General features: G+C 42.4%; 1 protein-coding gene across 3 annotated transcripts in view; it reads right to left on the reverse strand.

The window, feature by feature from the left end:
• Window positions 1–21,164, reverse strand: part of LOC118391758 (myotonin-protein kinase) — a 38,330-nt gene that overhangs the window by 8,902 nt on the left and 8,264 nt on the right. For all 3 annotated transcript variants that reach the window (XM_052457696.1, XM_052457694.1, XM_052457695.1), the window contains exons 2-12: window positions 17,149–17,240; window positions 16,977–17,060; window positions 16,687–16,782; window positions 16,348–16,496; window positions 15,527–15,620; window positions 8,229–8,426; window positions 7,501–7,749; window positions 4,853–4,932; window positions 4,639–4,735; window positions 4,055–4,224; window positions 3,686–3,783 (exon numbers count right to left, since the gene is read on the reverse strand). In XM_052457696.1, coding sequence (XP_052313656.1) covers window positions 3,686–3,783; window positions 4,055–4,224; window positions 4,639–4,735; window positions 4,853–4,932; window positions 7,501–7,749; window positions 8,229–8,426; window positions 15,527–15,620; window positions 16,348–16,496; window positions 16,687–16,782; window positions 16,977–17,060; window positions 17,149–17,240 — 1,407 coding nt within the window. The remainder of the gene's footprint in view (window positions 1–3,685; window positions 3,784–4,054; window positions 4,225–4,638; window positions 4,736–4,852; window positions 4,933–7,500; window positions 7,750–8,228; window positions 8,427–15,526; window positions 15,621–16,347; window positions 16,497–16,686; window positions 16,783–16,976; window positions 17,061–17,148; window positions 17,241–21,164) is intronic.

The raw sequence follows: 21,164 nt of genomic DNA on the forward strand, positions 1-21,164 counted from the left end.
CCTCTTTAAGGAATACCTAGGATAGGATAAGTAATCCTTCTCACCCCCCCCCCCCTTTAAGATTTAGATGCACTATTGTAAAGTGACTGTTCCACTGGATGTCATAAGGTGAATGCACCAATTTGTAAGTCGCTCTGGATAAGAGCGTCTGCTAAATGACTTAAATGTAAATGTAAATGTAAATGAAAAAAACTAAGTAGAAATAGAATGAAACAAACAGGCATTCTATTTTTTCTCTATTATAGGGGCCGCTATAGTAGTAGACATCGATGCACAAGGCTACGTGTCTGCAAAAAAAAATGTTAACTGTGTAAACAATGTAATAATCCCCCCCTCACTCACACACGTGTTACTGTCAAGTTCAACACAACAAAAGCAATATCTCTAGGCTACACTACACATTATTACATTGTACACTTTCTGCCTGTGGACATCTGTTCTACATTGTGCCAACAGAGCATTTAAATTGTTTTAACATTTTACCTTTATTTAACTAGGCAAGTCAGTTAAGAACACATTCTTATTTTCAATGACGGCCTGGGAACAGTGAGTTAACTGCCTGTTCAGGGGCAGAACGACAGATTTGTACCTTGTCAGCTCAGGGGTTTGAACTCACAACCTTCCGGTTACTAGTCCAACGCTCTAACCACTAGGCTACCCTGATACCCTTTGTTGGCAAAATCGATCTCTTTCTTTCTCTTTTTACACCTGGCATACCCCTTTTTATCCACTGTATTCAAAAAGTAAGGATGAAGGAAAGTGTGTTGTGTTCCTTTCACCTCTAGTGGCATCCAGGTCCAGCTCCAACTACACTTGATCCCTGAATCCACTTGTTTATCAAGCAACGTCTCATTTTCACCTAATTCTCCCATTCAGAAAATTAACAACATACTGTAGAGGGAAACCATTAGTTCTAAGATATGTGTTAGTTCGTTAGCTAGTTAACTATTTAACATTTCACATAGATTGCCAGGGTCCAGTAAGCAACAAACACGTTATAACTTGAGGAACGGCAAGGAGTCAGTGGCTTGCAAAATGTATTCACCCCCCTTGGCACTTTTCCTGTTTTGTTGCCTTACAACCTGGAATTAAAATATATATATATTTTTAGGGGGTTTGTGTCCTTTGATTTACACAACATGCCTACTACTTTGACGATTCAAAATATTTTTTATTGTGAAACAAGCAAGAAATATGACATAAAAACTGAAAATGAGCATGCATAACTATTCATCCCCCCAAAGTCAATACTTTTCACCTTTTTGGGGTATGTCTCTATAAGCTTGTCACATCTAGCCACTGGGATTTTTGCCCATTCTTCAAGGCAAAACTGCTCCAGCTCCTTCAAGTTGGATGGGTTCTGCTGGTGTACAGCAATCTTTAAGTCATACCACAGATTCTCAATTGGATTGAGGTTTGGGCTTTGACTAGGCCTTTCCAAGACATTTGAATGTTTCCCCTTAAACCACTCGGGTGTTGCTTTAGCAGTATGCTAAGGGTCATTGTCCTGCTGGAAGGTGAACCCCCGTCCCAGTCTCAAATCTCTGGAAGACTGAAACAGGTTTCCCTCAAGAATTTCCCTGTATTTAGCACCACCATCATTCCTTCAACTCTGACCAGCTTCACAGTCCCTGCCGATAAAAAACATCCCCACAGCATGATTCTGCCACAACGCTTCACCGAGGGGATGTATTCTCGGGGTGATGAGAGGTGTTGGGTTTGCGCCAGACATAACGCTTTCCTGATTGGCCAAAAAGCTATGTTTTAGTCTCATCTGACCAGAGTACCTTCATCCATATGTTTGGGGAGTCTCCCACATGCCTTTTGGCAAACATCAAACGTGTTTGCTTATTTTTTCTTTAAGCAATGGATTTTCTTTCTGGCCACTCTTCCGTAAAGCCCAGCTCTGTGGAGTGTATGGCTTAAAGTGGACCTATGGACAGATCCTCCAATCTCCACTGTGGAGCTTTGCAGCTCCTTCAGGGTTATCTTTGGTCTCTTTGTTGCCACTCTGATTAATGCCCTCCTTGCCTGGTCTGTGAGTTTCGGTGGGCGGCCCTCACCACTGGCACGTTTGTTGTGGTGCCATATTCTTTCCATTTTTTAATTATGGATTTAATGGTGCTCTGTGGGATGTTCAAAGTTTTCTTCTCCACAACTTTGTCCCTGACCTCTTTGGAGAGGTCCTTGGTCTTGGTCTTCTTGGTGGTGCCCCTTGCTTAGTGGTGTTGCAGACTCTGGAGCCTTTCAGAACACTTGTATATACAGTGGGAGAACTTGCCCAATTGGTGGCTGACTAAATACTTTTTTGCCCCGCTGTACCTGCTAGCAGTGCTTAGCCTTTTCCACTGGCGAAAGAAAATAAAAAAAATAACTGACGAATTACATAATTATTTTGAGTTTTATTACTCACGCAACATTCATCCCTTCAAGCAATGTCCGTTTAATAAGTTCAATCATCTCGTCACCACTGTAATATTTGTGTTGTGGAGAAATGGCCAGGCAGGAGACGGGAGTACAGTTAGTTTTCGTTTAGTCAAAACCACTCGTGCTCTACAGTTCCCGGCAAAATAGTGCGCATGTGCATTTCCTATTAGGTGTAGTAACGTAACACTGCCGTAATACATTACTGCTTAGTAACAGCATAGTAACTAATATAAACAGATGTCGATCCCAGATACTACACTTTGAACAACTCTTTTTTTATTTGCAGGATTATTTCATGCTGATGAAAGATAAGGGCCATATGTTTCGAAAGCCACATCGCAAGTGATTATTATTTGACGTTTCTATACAGCGTTGGGATTGTAGTTCACATGAGGCAGTCTTGGGCGAAGCTAATTGCTGAAAACTGTAGGGAGAAGGCAGAATACCGCCTAGAGTTTGAGAGCTACTGTGGTGGTTCTAGCTTGCTTAGCCTACAATATGTGATGGGTTAAAACTATTGGAGAACTTGGCTACAGGAGCAGAAGAAAACTATTTTTTATGAATGGAATTATGTCACCTCTTTGTGTGTGTGTGTGTGTGTGTGGGGGGCTTTTTCTACATTGAACACCTGCCCCACCAGCCATCCATCCATTAGAAACCTTCCCCGGAGAGGAGGAAGACCCCCTAACACTGCTTCTTTATAAAAGCTCACAATGCTGTATTGATTTATTGTCAGGGAGGGTCAATGACTGCATACCAGACCTATTTTTAGAGGGGATATTTATCGTTTTGTTCTGGCCAAAGGTTCCAACATAAGCAGATGCTGCTCCTGCTATGCAACACTCTTTTTTCACAGTATGTGGCTCATATGGTCTGGAATTCCTACCATCTCACATTTGTCTTGATATTTGACACTGCTGCTTGTGAAGAGATGCTATATCCAATAGATGTCTATAGGAGGAGTAAATGCTGTACACATCAAATGTAAGAGAACTTACTGAAAAAGGGGGGGGACTAGTTGGAAAATAAATGTTCTTTTTAGTTTTCCGCTGCAAAACGATTTAAAACTTTTTCAGTTGTGTGCCTTAAACACAAGCCAGACCTTATCTTACTGAACTTGACGAGAGAGGCCACAGGTTCAAAATGATCTGTCAAATGGATGGAACAGAAACCCAAGGAAGGATGATAGAACAGGCAATGATTCAGGTATTTTTTTTTTTAAGAAGAGATAAGGAGGGATGAGTGCTGGGTCTCTTGCCTGTCTCCTTGGAGGACTTCAGGCCCCCGATCTCCACCCTTAGACTCTCCATCTCTTTCTCCAGATCTCCATTCCTCTTCTCTGCCTCATGTAGCCGTCTATAGAGATATGTGGATACGGTCAGCTCTGGTATTGGCTATGAATATTTACCTAAATATCAAATTACATCATGACATTATGGATACCTCTATAACATACATGTACATTACCTAGATGAGGGAGGCCCATTTTTAGCAGTAGAGCAATACTGCAATAAATGCCCCTTATCAACGTGTCTGTCTGTCTGTCTGTCTGTCTGTCTGTCTGTCTGTCTGTCTGTCTGTCTGTCTGTCTGTCTGTCTGTCTGTCTGCACTCAGGGTTCATCTAACCTGTGCAGGTCCTCATCAAGTCCTGAATTCTGGTCTGTCTCCTCCTCGTCCTCCTCTATCGTGGTGTGAGTGGACTCTGCAGTACCCTGCTCCAAGGCTAGGGGGAGCTCAAGAAGGGCAGGCAGGCTGTCAGTTGATGTCAGAGCGTCTCTGAGCTGCCACATCTGACTCTGAAAGCCCACACCACCTCACTCAGTGTCAGAAATACACAACATGGTAAAGGTAAACATATCAGTTCCCCGAAAAGAACGTAGCCGTTAATATCTCTTACATGCCTAACTCTGATGCATGCCACAGAACACATCAGACATTCAAGATGCAGCTTGCTCAAGAAGCACTAAGCATTTAGTCACAACTGACTGGCACACTTGAGATGAGGTTAACTATAACAGTTAGTATTCCTGAATAAACAAACTGACATCTACATGTGTAACAGAGCTACAGCTAACTAGCTAGCGATTCTGTATTGGCTACATGAGACCACTCAAATTGACTTAACTAGCCTAGCTAGTGGTTAGTATTTAGTTTAGTTTTGACTATTACAACTCATCTCAGCTAGTCTCTAGTGTGGATAGTCAACCTACCAGCTTGTCCTGGAAATTGAGGCTTGGCAACCCTTGATGCCGCTGGTGGTCAATCTCCATCATGATGTCACAACTGCGGTCCAAGGCACCTGTCTGTCTGTAAGAGATTGAGAAATTGGCGGAAACAAACATAAGTGTTTTGACATAGTTTTGTATGATACCCCATTAATTTGAGGGACGTTTATACTGAGACAGTATATGATATGAATGTGACCTTGTAGCTGTGTAGGAGTAGCCAACGAAAGCCAGGTGAACACCGATAGGGGCCCTGTCCATCACGTCACTCAGTGTTTCCTGCAGGACAAAAGACAGCATTACATCTAGTGTGCTTTATATGCATGTCAGGTATGGTCAATTCCATGCCAGCGCAGACGGATAATATTCTTGGCATCTCAGATTGTTATGGCAATTCTCACATAGAAACTTCATTGGGAGGAAGGATGTTTGACATGCTCTTATACATTTGTATCACAAACCATTTAAGGCACTTTTAAGGCGTATACACACCTCCTGTAAGACGTTATGATCCGTAAACTACATGATACAGACATCATCTTGGTGTCATTACACTCTTTATAGTGTGATCAAATTCAGTCCTGCCCCCCTTCCCCCGGGTGTATATTTTGGTTTTTGCCTTAGCATTACACAGCTGATTCAAATAGCTGAATGTTTAGCTGAATGTGACATTCTAAAGGAGTGCTGTGATTGGTTAATGACCTACTGTATAATGTCTATTCCTATGTACAGTACCAGTCAAAAGTTTGGGCACACCTACTCATTCTTTTTCTTTATTTTTACTATTTTCTACATTGTAGAATAATAGTGAAGACATCTCAAATATGAAATAACACATGGAATCATGTAGTAACCAAAAAAAGTGTTAAACAAATCAAAATATATTTTATATGGGAGATTCTTCAAAGTAGTCACACTTTGCCTTGATGACAGCTTTGTGATACAAATGTAAAAATCATGTCAAATATTTTCTACCTATGCTGGCATGGAATTAACATTATACGTTGTCTAAGGTCCCTTCTTAGGCTTGCTTCTGGAGCCATGTCATATTGGAGCCAGACCACACTATCTACCAAGAGATTTCTCATCTATATTATTCCTAGCTGTCTATTTACCACCACAGAATGAAGCTGGCACTAAACCAACTCTAAACCAACTCTATAAGGCCATAATCAAAGAAGAAAATGCTCACCCAGGTGCGGCGCTCTTAGTGGCCGGGGACTTCAATGCAGCAAACTTAAATCAGTTTTACTAAATTTGACTAGCATGTCATATGTGCAAGCAGAGGAAAACAAATCCTAGACCACCTATATTCCACACACAGAGACGCGTACAAAGCTCTCCCCGCCCTCTATTTGGCAAATCTGACCATAATTATATCCTCTTGACTCTTGCTTATGAGCAAAATCTAAAGCAGGAAGTATCTGTGACTCGCTCAATGTGGAAGTGGTCAGATGACGCAGATGCTACACTACAGGACTGTTTTGCTAGCACAGACTAGAATATGTTCTGGGATTCATCAAATGGCATAGAGGAGTACACCACCTCAGTCATCGGCTTCATCAATAAGTGCATCGACGACGTCGTCCCCACACTGACTGTTCATACATATCCCAACCAGAAGCCATCTGCAGGCAACATCTGCATCAAGCGAAAGGATAGAGCTGCCACTTTCAAGGAGTGGGATACTAATCCGGACGCTTATAAGAAATGCCGCTATGCCCGCAGATAAACCACCAAACAAGAAAGGCGTCAATACAGGACTAAGATTGAATCATACTACACCGGCTTTGACGCTCAACGGATGTGGCAGGGCTTGAAAACTATTACGGACTACAAAGGGAAACCCAGACGCGAGCTGCCCAGTGACGTGAGCCTACCAGACGAGCAAAATGCCTTTTATGCTCGCTTCTAGGCAAGCAACACTGAAGCATGCATGAGAGTACCAGTTGTTCTGGATGACTGTGTGGTAACACTATTAGTAGCCGATGTGAACAAAACCAGGTCAACATTCACAAAGCCGCTGGGCCAGACGGATTACCAGGACGTGTACTCAAAGCATGCGCAGACGAACTGGCAAGTGTCTTCACTGACATTTTCAACCTCTCCCTGACCAAGCCTGTAATACCTACCTCTTTCAAGCAGACCACCATAGTCTCTGTGCCCAAGGAAGCAAAGGTAACCTGCCTAAATGATTACCGCCCGTGGCACTCACATCGGTAGCCATGAAGTGCTTTGAAAGGCACCACAGTATCCTCCCGGACACCCTAGACCCACTCCAATTTGCGTACCACCCAAACAGATACACAGATGATGCAATCTTAATTGCACTCCACACTGCCCTTCCTCACCTGAACAAAAGGAACACCTATGTGAGAATGCTGTTCATTGACGACAGCTCAGCGTTCAATACCAGAGTGCCCACAAAGTTCATCACTAAGCTAAGGACTCTGGGACTAAACACCTCCCTCTGCAACTGGATCTTGGACTTCCTGACGGGACACCCCCAGGTGGTAAGAGTAGGCAACAACACGTCTGTCACGCTGATCCTTAACAATGGGGCCCCTCTGGTATGTATTTAGTCCCCTCATGTACTCCCTGCTCACTCACTCACGAAATTACCTCAACTAACCTGTACCCGCTCACATTGACTAGGTACCGGTGTCTTAGTTGTATATAGCCTCGTTATTCTTATTCTTATTGTGTTATGTTTTTATTATTACTTTTTGTTTTAGTCTACTAGGAAAAAAATGTCTTACGTAACTCTATGGAAGTTGCTCTATATTAGGCCCCTTTATGTTTGAATGGATTGTATATAGATTGTATACTGGCTTTTCAGATTAATACCATTTCACTGAGGCAGTCGTCCAACACATCAAAGTTGGAGGTGTCAGTGGCGTTGGAGACTTCAGGTTCGAAGGGTGCTGGAAGTTCATGCAGGGAGCCCCAATCTAGTCCACAGAAGAAAGGGTGGCCCCTGAAGTCCCCAGAGCCCCCAGCCCCCATACGATCCTCCCTCTCACAGATCAGCCCCATGATGAGGGAACGGGCCATGTTTGAAACCTCGGGGCCAGACTGTGGGAACTCAAAGTGCTCCTGGAGGGACATAATGGTTAGTTCCTTATACTGTAATTCAAGCTTGCAGCTCTTCTTCACAATTATTTAGGTTTGAGCTCAATATATACATTTTTGCAGTCTTTGCAGATGTATAAGAAGATGGTTACATAGATTACTATGGCCAAATCCCAAATCGACCTCTACGCACCTGATTGGATTTGACAGGTGTAAGCAATATCGTAATAGCTCTCCTCTGATAAGTGGAAGCTAGGTGGAAGTTTCACAATATTGCTTATACTGATCAAATGATCTAAGATCTCCACAAGTGTAGGGCTTAGGGGTCGATTTGGGATTGAGCCCTATTGAATATTAGCTATTTTTAAACATCCCTTCCTCCTCTGATTTCCCACCACTCTTGGCACCGATATGTACAGATACATATGTACATTTTCTGATGACTCTTCAACATGTTCTCCTGTTCAATGTGTGAAGTGACCTTGTCTCAGTCGCCATCTTACCTGGAAGTTCATGATCTTGACATAGGTCTCCGAGATGGACTCTGCGTAGAAGGGTGTGGTCCCCTGCAGCATCTCGTAGGCACAGACCCCCAGGGCCCACCAGTCACACTCAGGGCCATAGCCTCCCCCTCCCTCCACCGCACGCAGGATCTCTGGGGACAGGTAGTCGGGTGTGCCTACTGCCAAGGACGAGTGCACCTGCAAATGCACAGTGACATGTCAACACACACACAAATGCATTGACAAAAGTAGGATTCTATCCTTGGGATGCAATACGTTCACCTTATAGAAGAGAGAAAACTTCCCTCACAGAAAGTAGTAGTTCTAACTCATTAGTAGCAACAGAAGTCACACACTGTCACACTATAACACACAGAGGAGTACACCTTTGTGTCACCGACGTGGTTTAGTGAGTAAGTAACCCTACCTGAGCCCTAAAAAGACTTGCTTTAGCTCCCTGAGCCTTGGCTTTAGCTCATAGGGCTAACACAGCCTTCCCACTGGGCACAAACTGGTTGAATAAACATTGTCTCAATGTGGTTTGTTAACGTACTGTGACATAGATTCTATGTGGAAAATATATTTGATTTGAAAAAAAATATTTGAGGATGGAATTTCAACCACAGAATTATGTCCAAATAGACAAACCTTGCTGCCCTGGTCAACTGTAAGTGCTGTTATTGTGAAGTGGAAACGTCTAGGAGCAACAACGGCTCAACCGTGAAGTGGTAGGCAACACAAGCTAAAAAGTATCTATACTGGATAATGCTAGTGTGGCAGGCTAGCTAGCTACAGGCTAGCTAACGTTAGCTTACAAGTCGGATTTGAAAGTTACTTTGTAGCTCATTAAAGTATTCTGTATTGTCTAGGGCAAACCTAAATAATGGATGCAGCTACTGTATGGTGGTAGCTAACTCATGTATGACAAATACAGTGAACTAGGAGCAACAAAACGAACCGTAACGGTGTCACCGGCCTGAATCTAATCCAATCTGGAGCTACAGTCAGTGTACAATGTAAAGCAAAGAATTAGCTTGACCAGAGTTACTGCATTGATGGCACAGACGGCTTCATCAACAACGGCTATGTGAAAAGTTTTATAAAAAAATTAACTAGTAGGTTCATTAATCAGCCAAGCAGATACAAGTAGTACCAAAAATGACGTTAGAAATATGTCTTTTAGAAGTTATTTTTCAGACGTCGACATCAAGTACACTTCAGGTGCTGAATGAATGCTTAGAAGACTACCATAAAAAAGTTAGGGGTCACCATCTTACCCAAAGCCCTGAGAGATGGTATTACATTTTCTTGGTTCAACAAAGGAATTAAACCATTTGTCAATCTCTACAGAGAAGGTGAACTACTATCCTTTCAACAACTGGCATCTCATTTTCAGTTACCTCAAACACATTTCTTCAAGTACCTACAGGTTAGGCATTACATTGCCACTCAGCAGGGAGGTAAGATTCAGCCCATGAGTAAACCTAAAACTGATAAACTGTGGCTGGAAAGGAAATGGGTAAAGGGTTTCATTTCCAAGATGTACTCTGGTCTTCAAACTCTGTTGGGGAATGATGAACCTCTGAAAGCTTGCATGAAGTGGCATGATGACCTTGGTCTCATTGTTAAGGATGAGAAATGGGGAAAGCTCTTTTTAGATGCTCATCATCTTTTATTTAACACAAGGCACAAGTTGATGTAATTCAATAATTTACATAGACTCTACTTTACATCAGAGAGACTGTATAAGATCAATTCTAAATATTCACCATTTTGCCCAAGGTGTAAAACGGGGGTGGGAACACTTATGCAGATGTTTTTGTCCTGCCCTGAACGAGGCAATTATTGGAAAGACATTAATCAGATCTTATCACAGGTCACTAATATGACGGTACCACTAGATCCTTCCCTTATTCTTCTCAGAGATTATTCTGTTCTACCAGTTAATATTTGTAGTAAAATCATATTCATTAAATTGGCAGTCATTGCAGCCAATAAATGCACAGCTATTATATGGAAGAGTGACACTCCGCCAAGCAAGCAGATGTGGCTAAAAGAACTATCTTTCTATATTCCATCTGATAGAATAACATGCAATTGACATAATAAACCCTTTGAATTTACTGATGTCTGGGGGGACTTTCAGCAGTTTCTAGAGACGTCACCTTAGCTGCCTCATTACTACTTTCCTCATTAATGTATTATTATTATTTGTTTTTGTGTTGAATAATTTATTTTCTAGCATGGAATGTGAAGGTCATTCTGTTTTTTTTTTTTTTTTTTTGTTAGTCAGGGAAGCTAATACCGGTAGAGGGGAGGGAGGGGTGTGTTCCTGTGTTGGGGAGGGAAGTGTTTTGCACAATGTGTCCCCATGTAGCATTGTGTTTTGTGTAGGTGGAAGGAATAACGGGGCATTATCTGTGTCATATTTTCAGGATTGTTTCATTGTAAAAAAAAAAAAAAAAAAAAAAATATATATATATATATATATATATATATATATATTTATACCCAAAAACATTTTTGGGGTCACTTAGAAATGTCTTTCTTTTGAAAGAAAAGCACATTTTTGGTCCATTAAAATAACATAAAATTGTTCAGAAATACAGTGTAGACATTGTTAATGTTGTAAATGACTTTTGTTGCTGGAATATCTACATAGGCGTACAGAGGCCCATTATCAGCAACCATCACTCCTGTGTTCCAATGGCACGTTGTGTTAGCTAATCCAAGTTTATCATTTTAAAAGTCTAATTGATTATTAGAAAACCATTTTTGCAATTATGTTAGCTCAGCTGAAACTGTTGTCCTAAATTAAAGAAGCAATAAAACTGGCCTTCTTTAGACTAGTTGAGTATCTGGAGCATCAGCATTTGATTTCAGGCTCAAAATGGCCAGGAAAAAAATACATTTCTTCTGAACTTGTCAATTTATTCTTGTTTTGAGAAATGAAGGCTATTCCATGCAAGAAACTGCCAAGAAACTGAAGATCTCGTACAACGCTATGTACTACTCCCCTCACAGAACAGAGGAGTGGGAGGCCCCGGTGCAGTGATGATGTTCAAAGTACTCCAACATACAGAATAAACCAACAGACCACTTCAGCTACAATAACATTCTAAGTAATGGTTACAGATGCTTTTTGTTTTCTTGCTTTGACTGTGATATGTTGTTGTTTATCTACCTTAGTTGAATGCACTGAGTGTAAGTCACTCTGGATAAGAGCTGCTGAATGACCCCAAAAAATCTTGGTCAACCGAGAGTCATCTGTTCTTTCGACCAATCGATTGGTTGACATTTTTAAATGTGTATTTTTCTATAATATAAACACACTATGTTTGAATAAAATCAACTATATGTAGGCTACTGAGCTTGTCTGATGCTTTAAGCACTGATATTAAAAATGACTAAAGAGGGAGACAGAGATTAATATAGCCTATCCAGAAGAAAAAAAACCTGTTCCAACCCACCTCCTCCCAGTTTCGCAGATTCCGCCATTAGGCTCCTGAAAGTTGCCGGTAATAGACTACACCAGCTGTGAGCAAGCTTTTCCATTTGGAGTGCCAAGTTATCATACCATTTCTACTGATCTGCATGCCAGTTATGATTTTCATATGCACATGTTTGTGGAACAGTTTCATTCCACAAACAGTCTTCATATCTCAAAATCAATGTAATGTGGTGAAACAAAACGCTACCTAAATGAAAGTGACACATCTAAAAGTAACTTCTATTGCCATTGCCAATATTTAAAAATAGCCTTCATAAACCAACAACTAAAAACATTGCAGCCTGCAGGTCGAAAATATCCAGATGAAAATAAATATCCTATGAATCACACTGGCTAGTCTGCAAGGAACTTAAAACATTATATCAACTATGAACTTGGTCCAGCCTGATCGTGCCAGCAAACTTGCAACATTGTATAAAATATTCTGGGCCCTCAGTGTCCTGCACCAGTGAGCTCCAGACAGACAGAGACAGCTGTAGGATATTTGTGCAAGGTATAAGAAGTAATCAGGTAGGCCTATGTTATGGTGTTTCCACCAGAGCAGAGCATTACATGCTGAGTGGTTATCGAAAGGGAGAAAGCTAGTAGGCGAAATATTTTCATTCTCAATGGATGTAGAAACAGACGTTGTTTACTTGCTGTTTGAGGCGAAGAGAAAACGACTTTGAGAAGATTTTTTCTATTGTGTTATTGACTGTACGTTTGTTTATGTGTTTACTCCTGTGTTGTTGTCGCACTGCTTTGCTTTATCTTGGCCAGGTCGCAGTTGTAAATGAGAACTTGTTCTCAACTGGCCTACCTGGTTAAATAAAGGTGAAATAATATATTAAAAAACACAGTGATGGTGAGTCAAGACAATCAGAAATTGTATCAGATCCCCAAATGGGCACATTTATAGTTCTACATCTATGCGCAGGCCAGGTAGCCTAGGCCTACTTCTATACCTAATCAGAGTACTCTACTGTGCTCTACTCTACTGAGCTGTACTGTCCTGTCCAAACCTGTGAACATAGATGCCCCAGACCAGACCAAATCTGAACCAATTATAGACATCTATTTTTGAGCTGAATCAAGGATGGTCTGGGTCCCCTGATGTGAAATGTATAGTGGGTAGAATCATTTTGGTTGTGAAGTGTTATCAAAAAGCATTGTCCTTTCTTTATAGTACCATGCAATTTACCACTTGGCTGTCTATTGTATCCCCCTGTCACAGGACCTCTCAGTCAACACCACCTCATAAGATGAGAAAGTCAATCGTTTATGAGGATTGCCTGCTGCAGTTGTTTGAGAGATGTCAATTTTGCAGCCGAACATGCAACATAGAGAAGACCAGCAAGGGACCCTCAGCATCGTGCAGACATGTCCTCGCTGTGAGCAGGGCAGACACTTGAATCAGGTTGGTGACATTTGACTTGGTCAAAGGTCAAAATCGTTCCGAGATTTGTCCCAATTCACCTTCATGACTCAGCCTGGTGAACCAGCCCGATTGCTACGTTTACCATTCTATTTCAAATGATATCTGAGGTGAAATAGAAAGGTGAGCGCAGCAATCAGGTTGGTTCCACCATTTGAATCATAACCACCGTTGATAATGTAATCAGTGTTTTGTGCGTGTGTTTGTGTGACCGAGCAGTATCTTTAATCTCGGGCTCCCGAGTGGCACAGCGGTCTAAGGCACTGCATCCCAGTGCTTGAGGTGTCACTACAGATACACTGGTTTGATTCCAGGCTGTATCACAACTGGCTGTGATTTGGGAGTCCCATAAGGGCGGCGTACAATTGGCCCAGCGTCGTTTGGGTTTGGCAGGTGTAGGCCATCATTGTAAATAAGAATTTGCCTAGTTAAAGGTTACGTTTTTGTTCAATTAAAATAATGAGGGGCCAGGAGCTGATCTGAGCTGCCATGCCCATTAATGGGGCACTAGCAAAGACCTTACCTCCAGCCTCACCTCCTGCCTGCTCACTAAAGGTGATCGATGGTGAGAACAGAATTAGGTTTGTTTAGACTGACCTGTTCAAACTTCAACATAGCATATGTTTGTCAGATTTCACCTATCCTGACTGCCATTGGTAATAGAACAGTGACTGTGTGTATGTTCATAGATGCATCTATCAGCCAGTACTTGGAGACTTGCAAGATGATGTGATGGAGTCCTGACCAACAGACAGGCTTGATAATGACGTCTCTGAATGGAGAAAGACCAGGCACTTTCACAATGTGGGACTAAAGGTGATTACTAATAACACAGTACAGCAGAAATGTCCAGTATTTGCAACATCCTTTCCAGCATATGAGTTGACACTGGAGAGACGAAGCAGGTACGGGGAGTCAAACCTTTAATATATAACGGGCATGGAACGAGACAGGAACAGCGTCAGCATAAAAGAAAACAAAGACAAAAACAATCAATGCAGAAGCGGGGAACAGAGCAGGGGAACTGACAAATATAGGGGAGGTAATAACAGGTGATGAGTGAGTCCAGGTGAGTCCAATATCACTGATGCGCGTAATGAGGGAAGGCAGGTTTGCGTAATGGATGATAGGAGTGTATGATGCAGGGCTCTGCCTGATGAACTCTGCCTCTACTCAAACTATTTCTACAGATGGAGAGGACCGTAGATGCTTTTGCCAGATGCTAGCTTTGGCCGTTTGATTGGGACACCATAAAAGTTTAATCTGACCTGTTCAAACTTCAACATAATACCTGTTTGTGTGTCAGATATTACCAATCCTAACTGTAATTGGTAATAGAAAAGTGACTATATGTGTATGTGTTCACAGACACATTTATGGAGCCAACAAATGGATACTTGCAAGATGTCCAGGCTGACAGACGGGCTTGATACTGATGTCTCAAAATGGAGAGAGACCTGGCACTGGCTAGACACAACTTTTACGTGTATTTTTTTTATTTATTATTGAATTGAATGGTATCAGTCAATGTGGGGAGGGAGAAACCCTGTGTATTCTGCACCAGGATCAGGAAAATCCTGTTGTATATGGGACACCACACAGGAAGGTATGACCGCTCTGACATGTTTGCCAAGGTAACCCCATTACCAACAGACAAGATGCCGATAGGCACAGTATCTGTATCTATACCATAGCACCATGTTATTTAACACATCCATGGCCACATTTTGAGGTTACTGTAAATAAACTTGTCTTCTTATGTAATCATATGAAGCGTGCATGTTCCACATAGCATGCATAGGTCGTTGCAGGCCTGTAGAGATCTTCACAATTGCTGTAATAATCTGCACAGAATCTCAAACGGCATTGATCGCTGGCATTGATCGTGTACTTTTAATGTAATCTCAACTGCAATCCAGGTCATTTTGGTTCTGCTATTAAATGAAGCACAGTGACAACACAATCTGTTGTATAAATAAACAATTTGACATCGTATTTCCATTTGAACGTTGCTGTGCTTTCAAATAGGTAAAAGCGCAGTGGTAAACATTTGGGTGACAACTACACCAAAAATGTGACATTGTTTTTCCATTGGAATTAGGTTGTGCTTTTAGATGGTTGAAAGCATAGTGATAACGCATTAGAAATTCAACAAACTATTAGTTGTCTTTTTGAGTGGGTGAATATAGGTTGTAATGTCATTAATCAACGTCTCAAGGAAATGCCCAATTATCCACATTGAAATGATGTGGTGTGCCCAGTGGGTTGTGACAGTAGACCCAGGTTCGATACCCAGTCTGTAACTTTTGCACAGCAATATTGTTAACAGTGGAGTGAATTGTGAGTGTTTTGCAGCCCTTTGGGGCCTCTCACCATGCCATCCTCCTGGACCCTCAGACAGGAACCAAAGTCCCCCAGCCTGATGTGGCCCTCTGCCGTCAGCAGGATGTTGTCAGGTTTGATGTCCCTGCAGAAGGGAGTAAAAGATGCCAATCTGTCTATATGCTTTCAAGGTCTTCCCGTTCCCAGGCCATTTATATGGGATTGCATAACTAATGTTGCAATGGTTCTTGGAATCCTGCACTCATTTGAGGTGCATGGACCAAAAACAAACCATTAGATGCAGTCCACACTCAAAACAAATTGTGTTTCAAGTTATTGTATGCTGATATATTCATCCATTCTATAGTCAACAATGTTCTCTGAACTTCCCTTGTATGTGTTCCAAGGAAGGAACAATTGTCCCAGTCTGTTTTAAATAGACGTGCGGCGACGCCCACCTGTGGGGAAAACAACCTGTGGTTGCCTTGTTTACCCCATTGTCCTACAATGAAAAATGTAACCTTTTTCAAACACCATTTTCTTGTGTAAAATGTTTTCCACACACACATAGCTACGTCTAGCCTACTTGAAAACCGGGTCCCCACAATTTCCCACTCTTACACACTGAATACTCCTACGTGGGAGTTTTGCGAAATAATTATTGTTTTCCCCAATTTGTGGGCGTGGTCAAGAGGAATTCCTTGTTATGACATGAATACCAACTCGCAGTATGTTCCCTGTTTTCTGAGTGTTCTTTCGAACATTCCTTCCAGAAACATGACTGTTTTCAGAACTTTAGGGGGGCATTCTAGGAACACCACAAATTATTTGCTGGATGGTGTCGTCTTTTCGGGTGTCTCTGACTAACTAACCTGTGCACATAGCCCATCCTGTGGATGGAGTCAATGGCCATGACCATCTCAGCCAGGTAGAACTGCGCCATGTCCTCAGGGATACGGTCGCCAAACTTACTGAGCAGGGTCAACAGGTCACCACCCACGTAGTAGTCCATCACCAGGTACTGAGAGGGAGAGAGAGAGAGAGATATTGTGCAAGGGGAGAGATAGAGGGAGGGAAAGAGGGAAAGAAACTGAGGGCAGCTACATTTACACTGAAAAGACAGTGTAGCTTCAGTCAAAGTCCACAGGGTTCTCCCAAGAATCTGCCACTGACGTGACCCTCGTAACTGAGTGCTTGTTACTGATACCCACCAGGTAATTGTCATCCTGGAAGGCGTAGTGCAGCTCAGTGATCCAGCGTCGATCGCCCTTCAGCAGAACCTCTCTCTCCTCTTGGTAACAAGCTGTCTACAGGACATACACACAGACACACACAGACGCAACACAGAAAGAAGGATGACGTCACATTCTGTTTTACAGTAGAAGCCAGAAGCAACAAAGGGAGGAAGTCAGTGCTGACACAAAATGTGTCCGTTATGTGAATAGTGAGAATAGAGTATACTGAAAGGTTCCTGTGTGTGTGTATGTGTGTTTATGTTTACCTCTCCTCGCTTCAGCATGTCCCACTTATTCATAATCTTCAGGGCGTACACTTGCTGTGTGCTACGCATCCTCGCCACAGCCACCTATAAATACGGCGCCACAAACATGTCACAACGGAGACAAGATTCAATTGTCCAATGTGCACCTTGACCTTGTGCGGTGTCCTCTCACCTCACTGAAGGTCCCTCGACCAATCACCTTCAAGATGTGGAAGTCATCCCTCTTGATGCGCGTCTTCTTCACCTGCCTCACCAGGGGCTCCACTGTGATTAGAGGATAGAGAGTTGTTATTGGACAAGAAAGGAAAGAGGGTGTTGGGGAAAAAAATGTCATGCTAATCAGGGCCAGCATTTTTTTGTTGATGGTGTTTTGTACGGAGAAAATGTTTTATACATCACATGTTCTTTAAAAGCAAGCCTGACACACACACTGTTGACAAGAAGGCCCCCGGGCATGCTGGGAAGAATCGTCCATTTCCTTTTACCTTTCATACAAACACATGCACGTGTATTTCTGTGACTCAGTTGGTAGTGCATGGAGCGTGCAATGCCAGAATTGTGGGTTTAATTCTTGCTGGGACCACCATCCGAAAACTGTATGCACTTATGACGGTAACAAGCCCCCACTTCCCCTTTAAGACACTGGTGTTCTGAAATAGTCTAAGAGCGTGTCTAAGAATAGCCACCACCGTTTAATACTTTTTTAAGGCAGGTTTTTCAGCCCCATCATTTTTCCTTTTTTTCTCCCATGCCTTCTTGTGTGGGGAGGAATGCGTGCAAGACCAAGGCAACATTGTAAACCCTTTCGAGAGAGAGAGAGAGAGAGAGATTCTTGTGGAAACAACATAATCCTGCAGAGTCCTGTTACTTCCTTGATTGGATCCCAAATGGCCCCCTATTCCCTATACAGTGCCTTAGGAAAGTATTCAGACCTCTTGAGTTTTGTGATGTTACAGCCTTATTCTAAAAATCTCAACAATCTACAGACAATACCCCACAAAAGGACTACGATTGAATCCTACTACCCTGGGTCTGACGCTCATCGGATGTGACAGGGCTTGCAAACTAATATGGCCTACGAAGGGAAACCCAGCCGTGAGCTGCCCAGTGACACGAGCCTACCAGACAAGCTATATTCCTTTTATGCTCGCTTCTAGTCAAACAACACTGAAGCATGCGTGAGAGCACCAACTGTTTGGGACGACTGTATGATCACGCTCTCCGTAGCCGATGTGAGCAAGACCATTAAACAGGTCAACAGATTACGTGTACTCAGAGCCTGCATGGACCAACTGGCAAGTGTCTTCACTGCCATTTTCAACCTCTCCCTGAACGAGTCTGTAATACCTACATGTTTTAAGCAGAACACCATAGTCTCTGTGCCCAAGAAAATGAAGGTAACGTGCCTAAATGACTACCGCCCCATAGCACCCACGTCGGTAGCCATGAAGTGATTTGAAAGGCTGGTCATGGCTCACATCAACACCATCATCCCGGAAACCCTAGACCCACCCCAAATTTGCATACCTCCACAACAGATCCACAGATGACACAATCTCAATCGCATTCCACACTGCCCTTTCCCACCTGGACAAAAGGAACACCTATGTGAGAATGCTGTTCATTGACTACAGCTCAGCGTTCAACACCATAGAGTGCACAAAGCTCATCACTAAGCCAAGGACGTGGGACTAAACACCTCCCTCTGCAACTGGATCCTGGACTTCCTGATGGGCCACCCCCAGGTAGTAAGGGTAGGCAACAACACATCCGCCATGCTGATCCTCAACACAGGGGCCCCTCAAGGGTGCCTGCTCAGTCCCCTCCTGTACTCCCTGTTCACCTATGACTGCACGGCCAGGCATGACTCCAACACCATCATTAAGTTTGTCGATGACACAACAGTGTTAGGCCTGATCACCAACAGCGATGAGACAGCCTATAGGGAGTAGGTCAGACACCTGGCCGTGTGGTACAAGGGCAACAACCTCTCCCTCAACGTGATCAAGACAAAGGAGATGATTGTGGACTACATTCTCATCGACGGGGCTGTAGTGGAGCAGGTTGAGAGCTTCAAGTTCTTCGGCGTCCACATCACCAACAAAGCACACCAAGACAGGTCCAAGCACACCAAGACAGTCATGAAGAGGGCACGACAAAACCTATTCCCTCTCAGGAGACCAAAAAGATTTGACATGGGTCCTCAATCCTCAAAAGGTTTTACAGCTGCACCAGTACATCACCGGGGCCAAGCTTCCTGCCATCCAGGACCTCTATACCAGGCGGAGTCAGAGGAAGCCCTTAAATTGTCAAAGACTCCAGTCACCCTAGTCATAAACTGTTCTCTCTGCTACCGCAAAGCAAGCGGTACCGAAGCGCCAAGTCTAGGTCCAAGAGTCTTCTAAACAGCTTCTACCCCCAAGCCATAAGACTCCTGAACATCTAATCAAATGGCTACCCAGACTATTTGTATTGCCCCCCCCTCCCCTATTCTACGCTGCTGCTACTCTCTGTTATTATCTATGCATAGTCACTTTAATAACTCTACCTACATGTATATATTACCTCAATTACCTCAGTTTGATTTGATGTAGTTCTATTTTTTACTTAGATTTTTTTGTTGATAAGGAGATGTGAATCCAACATATTAATGATTAACTTGAAGATTACATTTTAAATCAACCAACGCTTAAAACCATAGGCCTATATGTATTGCCTATTTTAGTCAAATTTTGGCTTGAATTGAAACAATAGCTGTTGATGAGGCCTAAATATATATAGGCCTAAATAGTCAAATTTATGATATATGACTTATAAAGCATGGTTACATTTAATTTGTATCTGTTAAACCTACCCTTTAAACCTAGCCTTTGGGGAGAAAAATTATAGCAACAGTGACTATGTTTACTTATTAAAGCTGCAGCGTAACTTTTGGGCGACCTGACCAAATTCACATGAGAGTTATAGATCTGTTACTCGCATTGTAAGCAAGTCTAAGAAGTGGTAGATATGTTCTATGTGCGCTATTTCTATTCAGCCTGGCGGCCCGCGGGTGGTTTTATTTGGCACCCCAAGTTTTCTGAACAAAAACATTTTTGTAATCATTTTTTTGTTATTATAATTATTATAATTTTTGGTACATAAGACTGTAAAAACAACAGGAAATGAGCTCCAAGTGATTTTAATTTAAGAAGTCTGTTCCCAAGTATTCCCACGCATAATAGAGAGACACGTGATAGTATACAAATGTAAGCAAGGTTTGAGATGATTACGTTAAAGTCAAACATTATATCTGTTTGGGCTTCTTGCAGTCAATTTGTGGTCTACAAAATATTTGCAATTCTAAACTGAGTGGTTCTAAGCCCTGAATGCTGGTTATTGTTCCCTGCTCCAGGAGGTGCTGCCCAGCCTATTGTTTTTTTTTTTTTTTTAAATCTTCTGATAGTGGATATAGTGTTGAAGATCTGACATTGTTTCAGAGGTACAACTAAAACATATTTTTACAAGGTTTTAATATGTTGAGAATTCATTATAATGGTGACACAATCTTGTGGTTGAAATTCCACCCTCACCACAACAGTTTACATTGATTACTATGCGAAACTGAGCCTACGCATATCGCGAAAAACAACAGTAAAACGGGATAAGATGTTTACATGCCACAGTATCCCCTCTAAGATCAACGTATCCCAGGCATCTTATTCGGGTTATTGTAAACGGGATATGATAACAGGATATTGGTGTGCATGTAAATGTGGTCAATGATAGAGTTTCTAACCTTACTAATAGCCCATAGGGGTTCCAACATCCTGAACCCACCAGCATTTGATTTTGCCAGCCTGGAGTGTCAGATGTGCCGTGTTTGCAAATGTTCCATTGTGCCAGGCAAGCTCATCAATCACAGTGTAGGAACCCACAAGCCTCTAACTACCTCTCAGAGAATGGCTATGGGTGAAATATACCCTGGAGGCTGATCTTGGGTCAGTTTAGCATTTTCTGCAATAATGGTTCAGGTTAAGATTGGCGGAGAGGAAGCTGATCTTTGATCTGTTCCTATGGGAAACTTCACTCTGGAGTGTCAGAGAATGTGTCCCTGTCAGCAGGACATGCTTGGTTTAAAGAGATGATGACTGTAATGCCACAGGAGGGGATGTGAGGTCAGAAATCATCCTTCTCGATTTCCACCCA

Source organism: Oncorhynchus keta, chromosome 12 (assembly GCF_023373465.1).
Source record: "Oncorhynchus keta strain PuntledgeMale-10-30-2019 chromosome 12, Oket_V2, whole genome shotgun sequence".
Taxonomy (NCBI): Eukaryota; Metazoa; Chordata; class Actinopteri; order Salmoniformes; family Salmonidae; genus Oncorhynchus; species Oncorhynchus keta.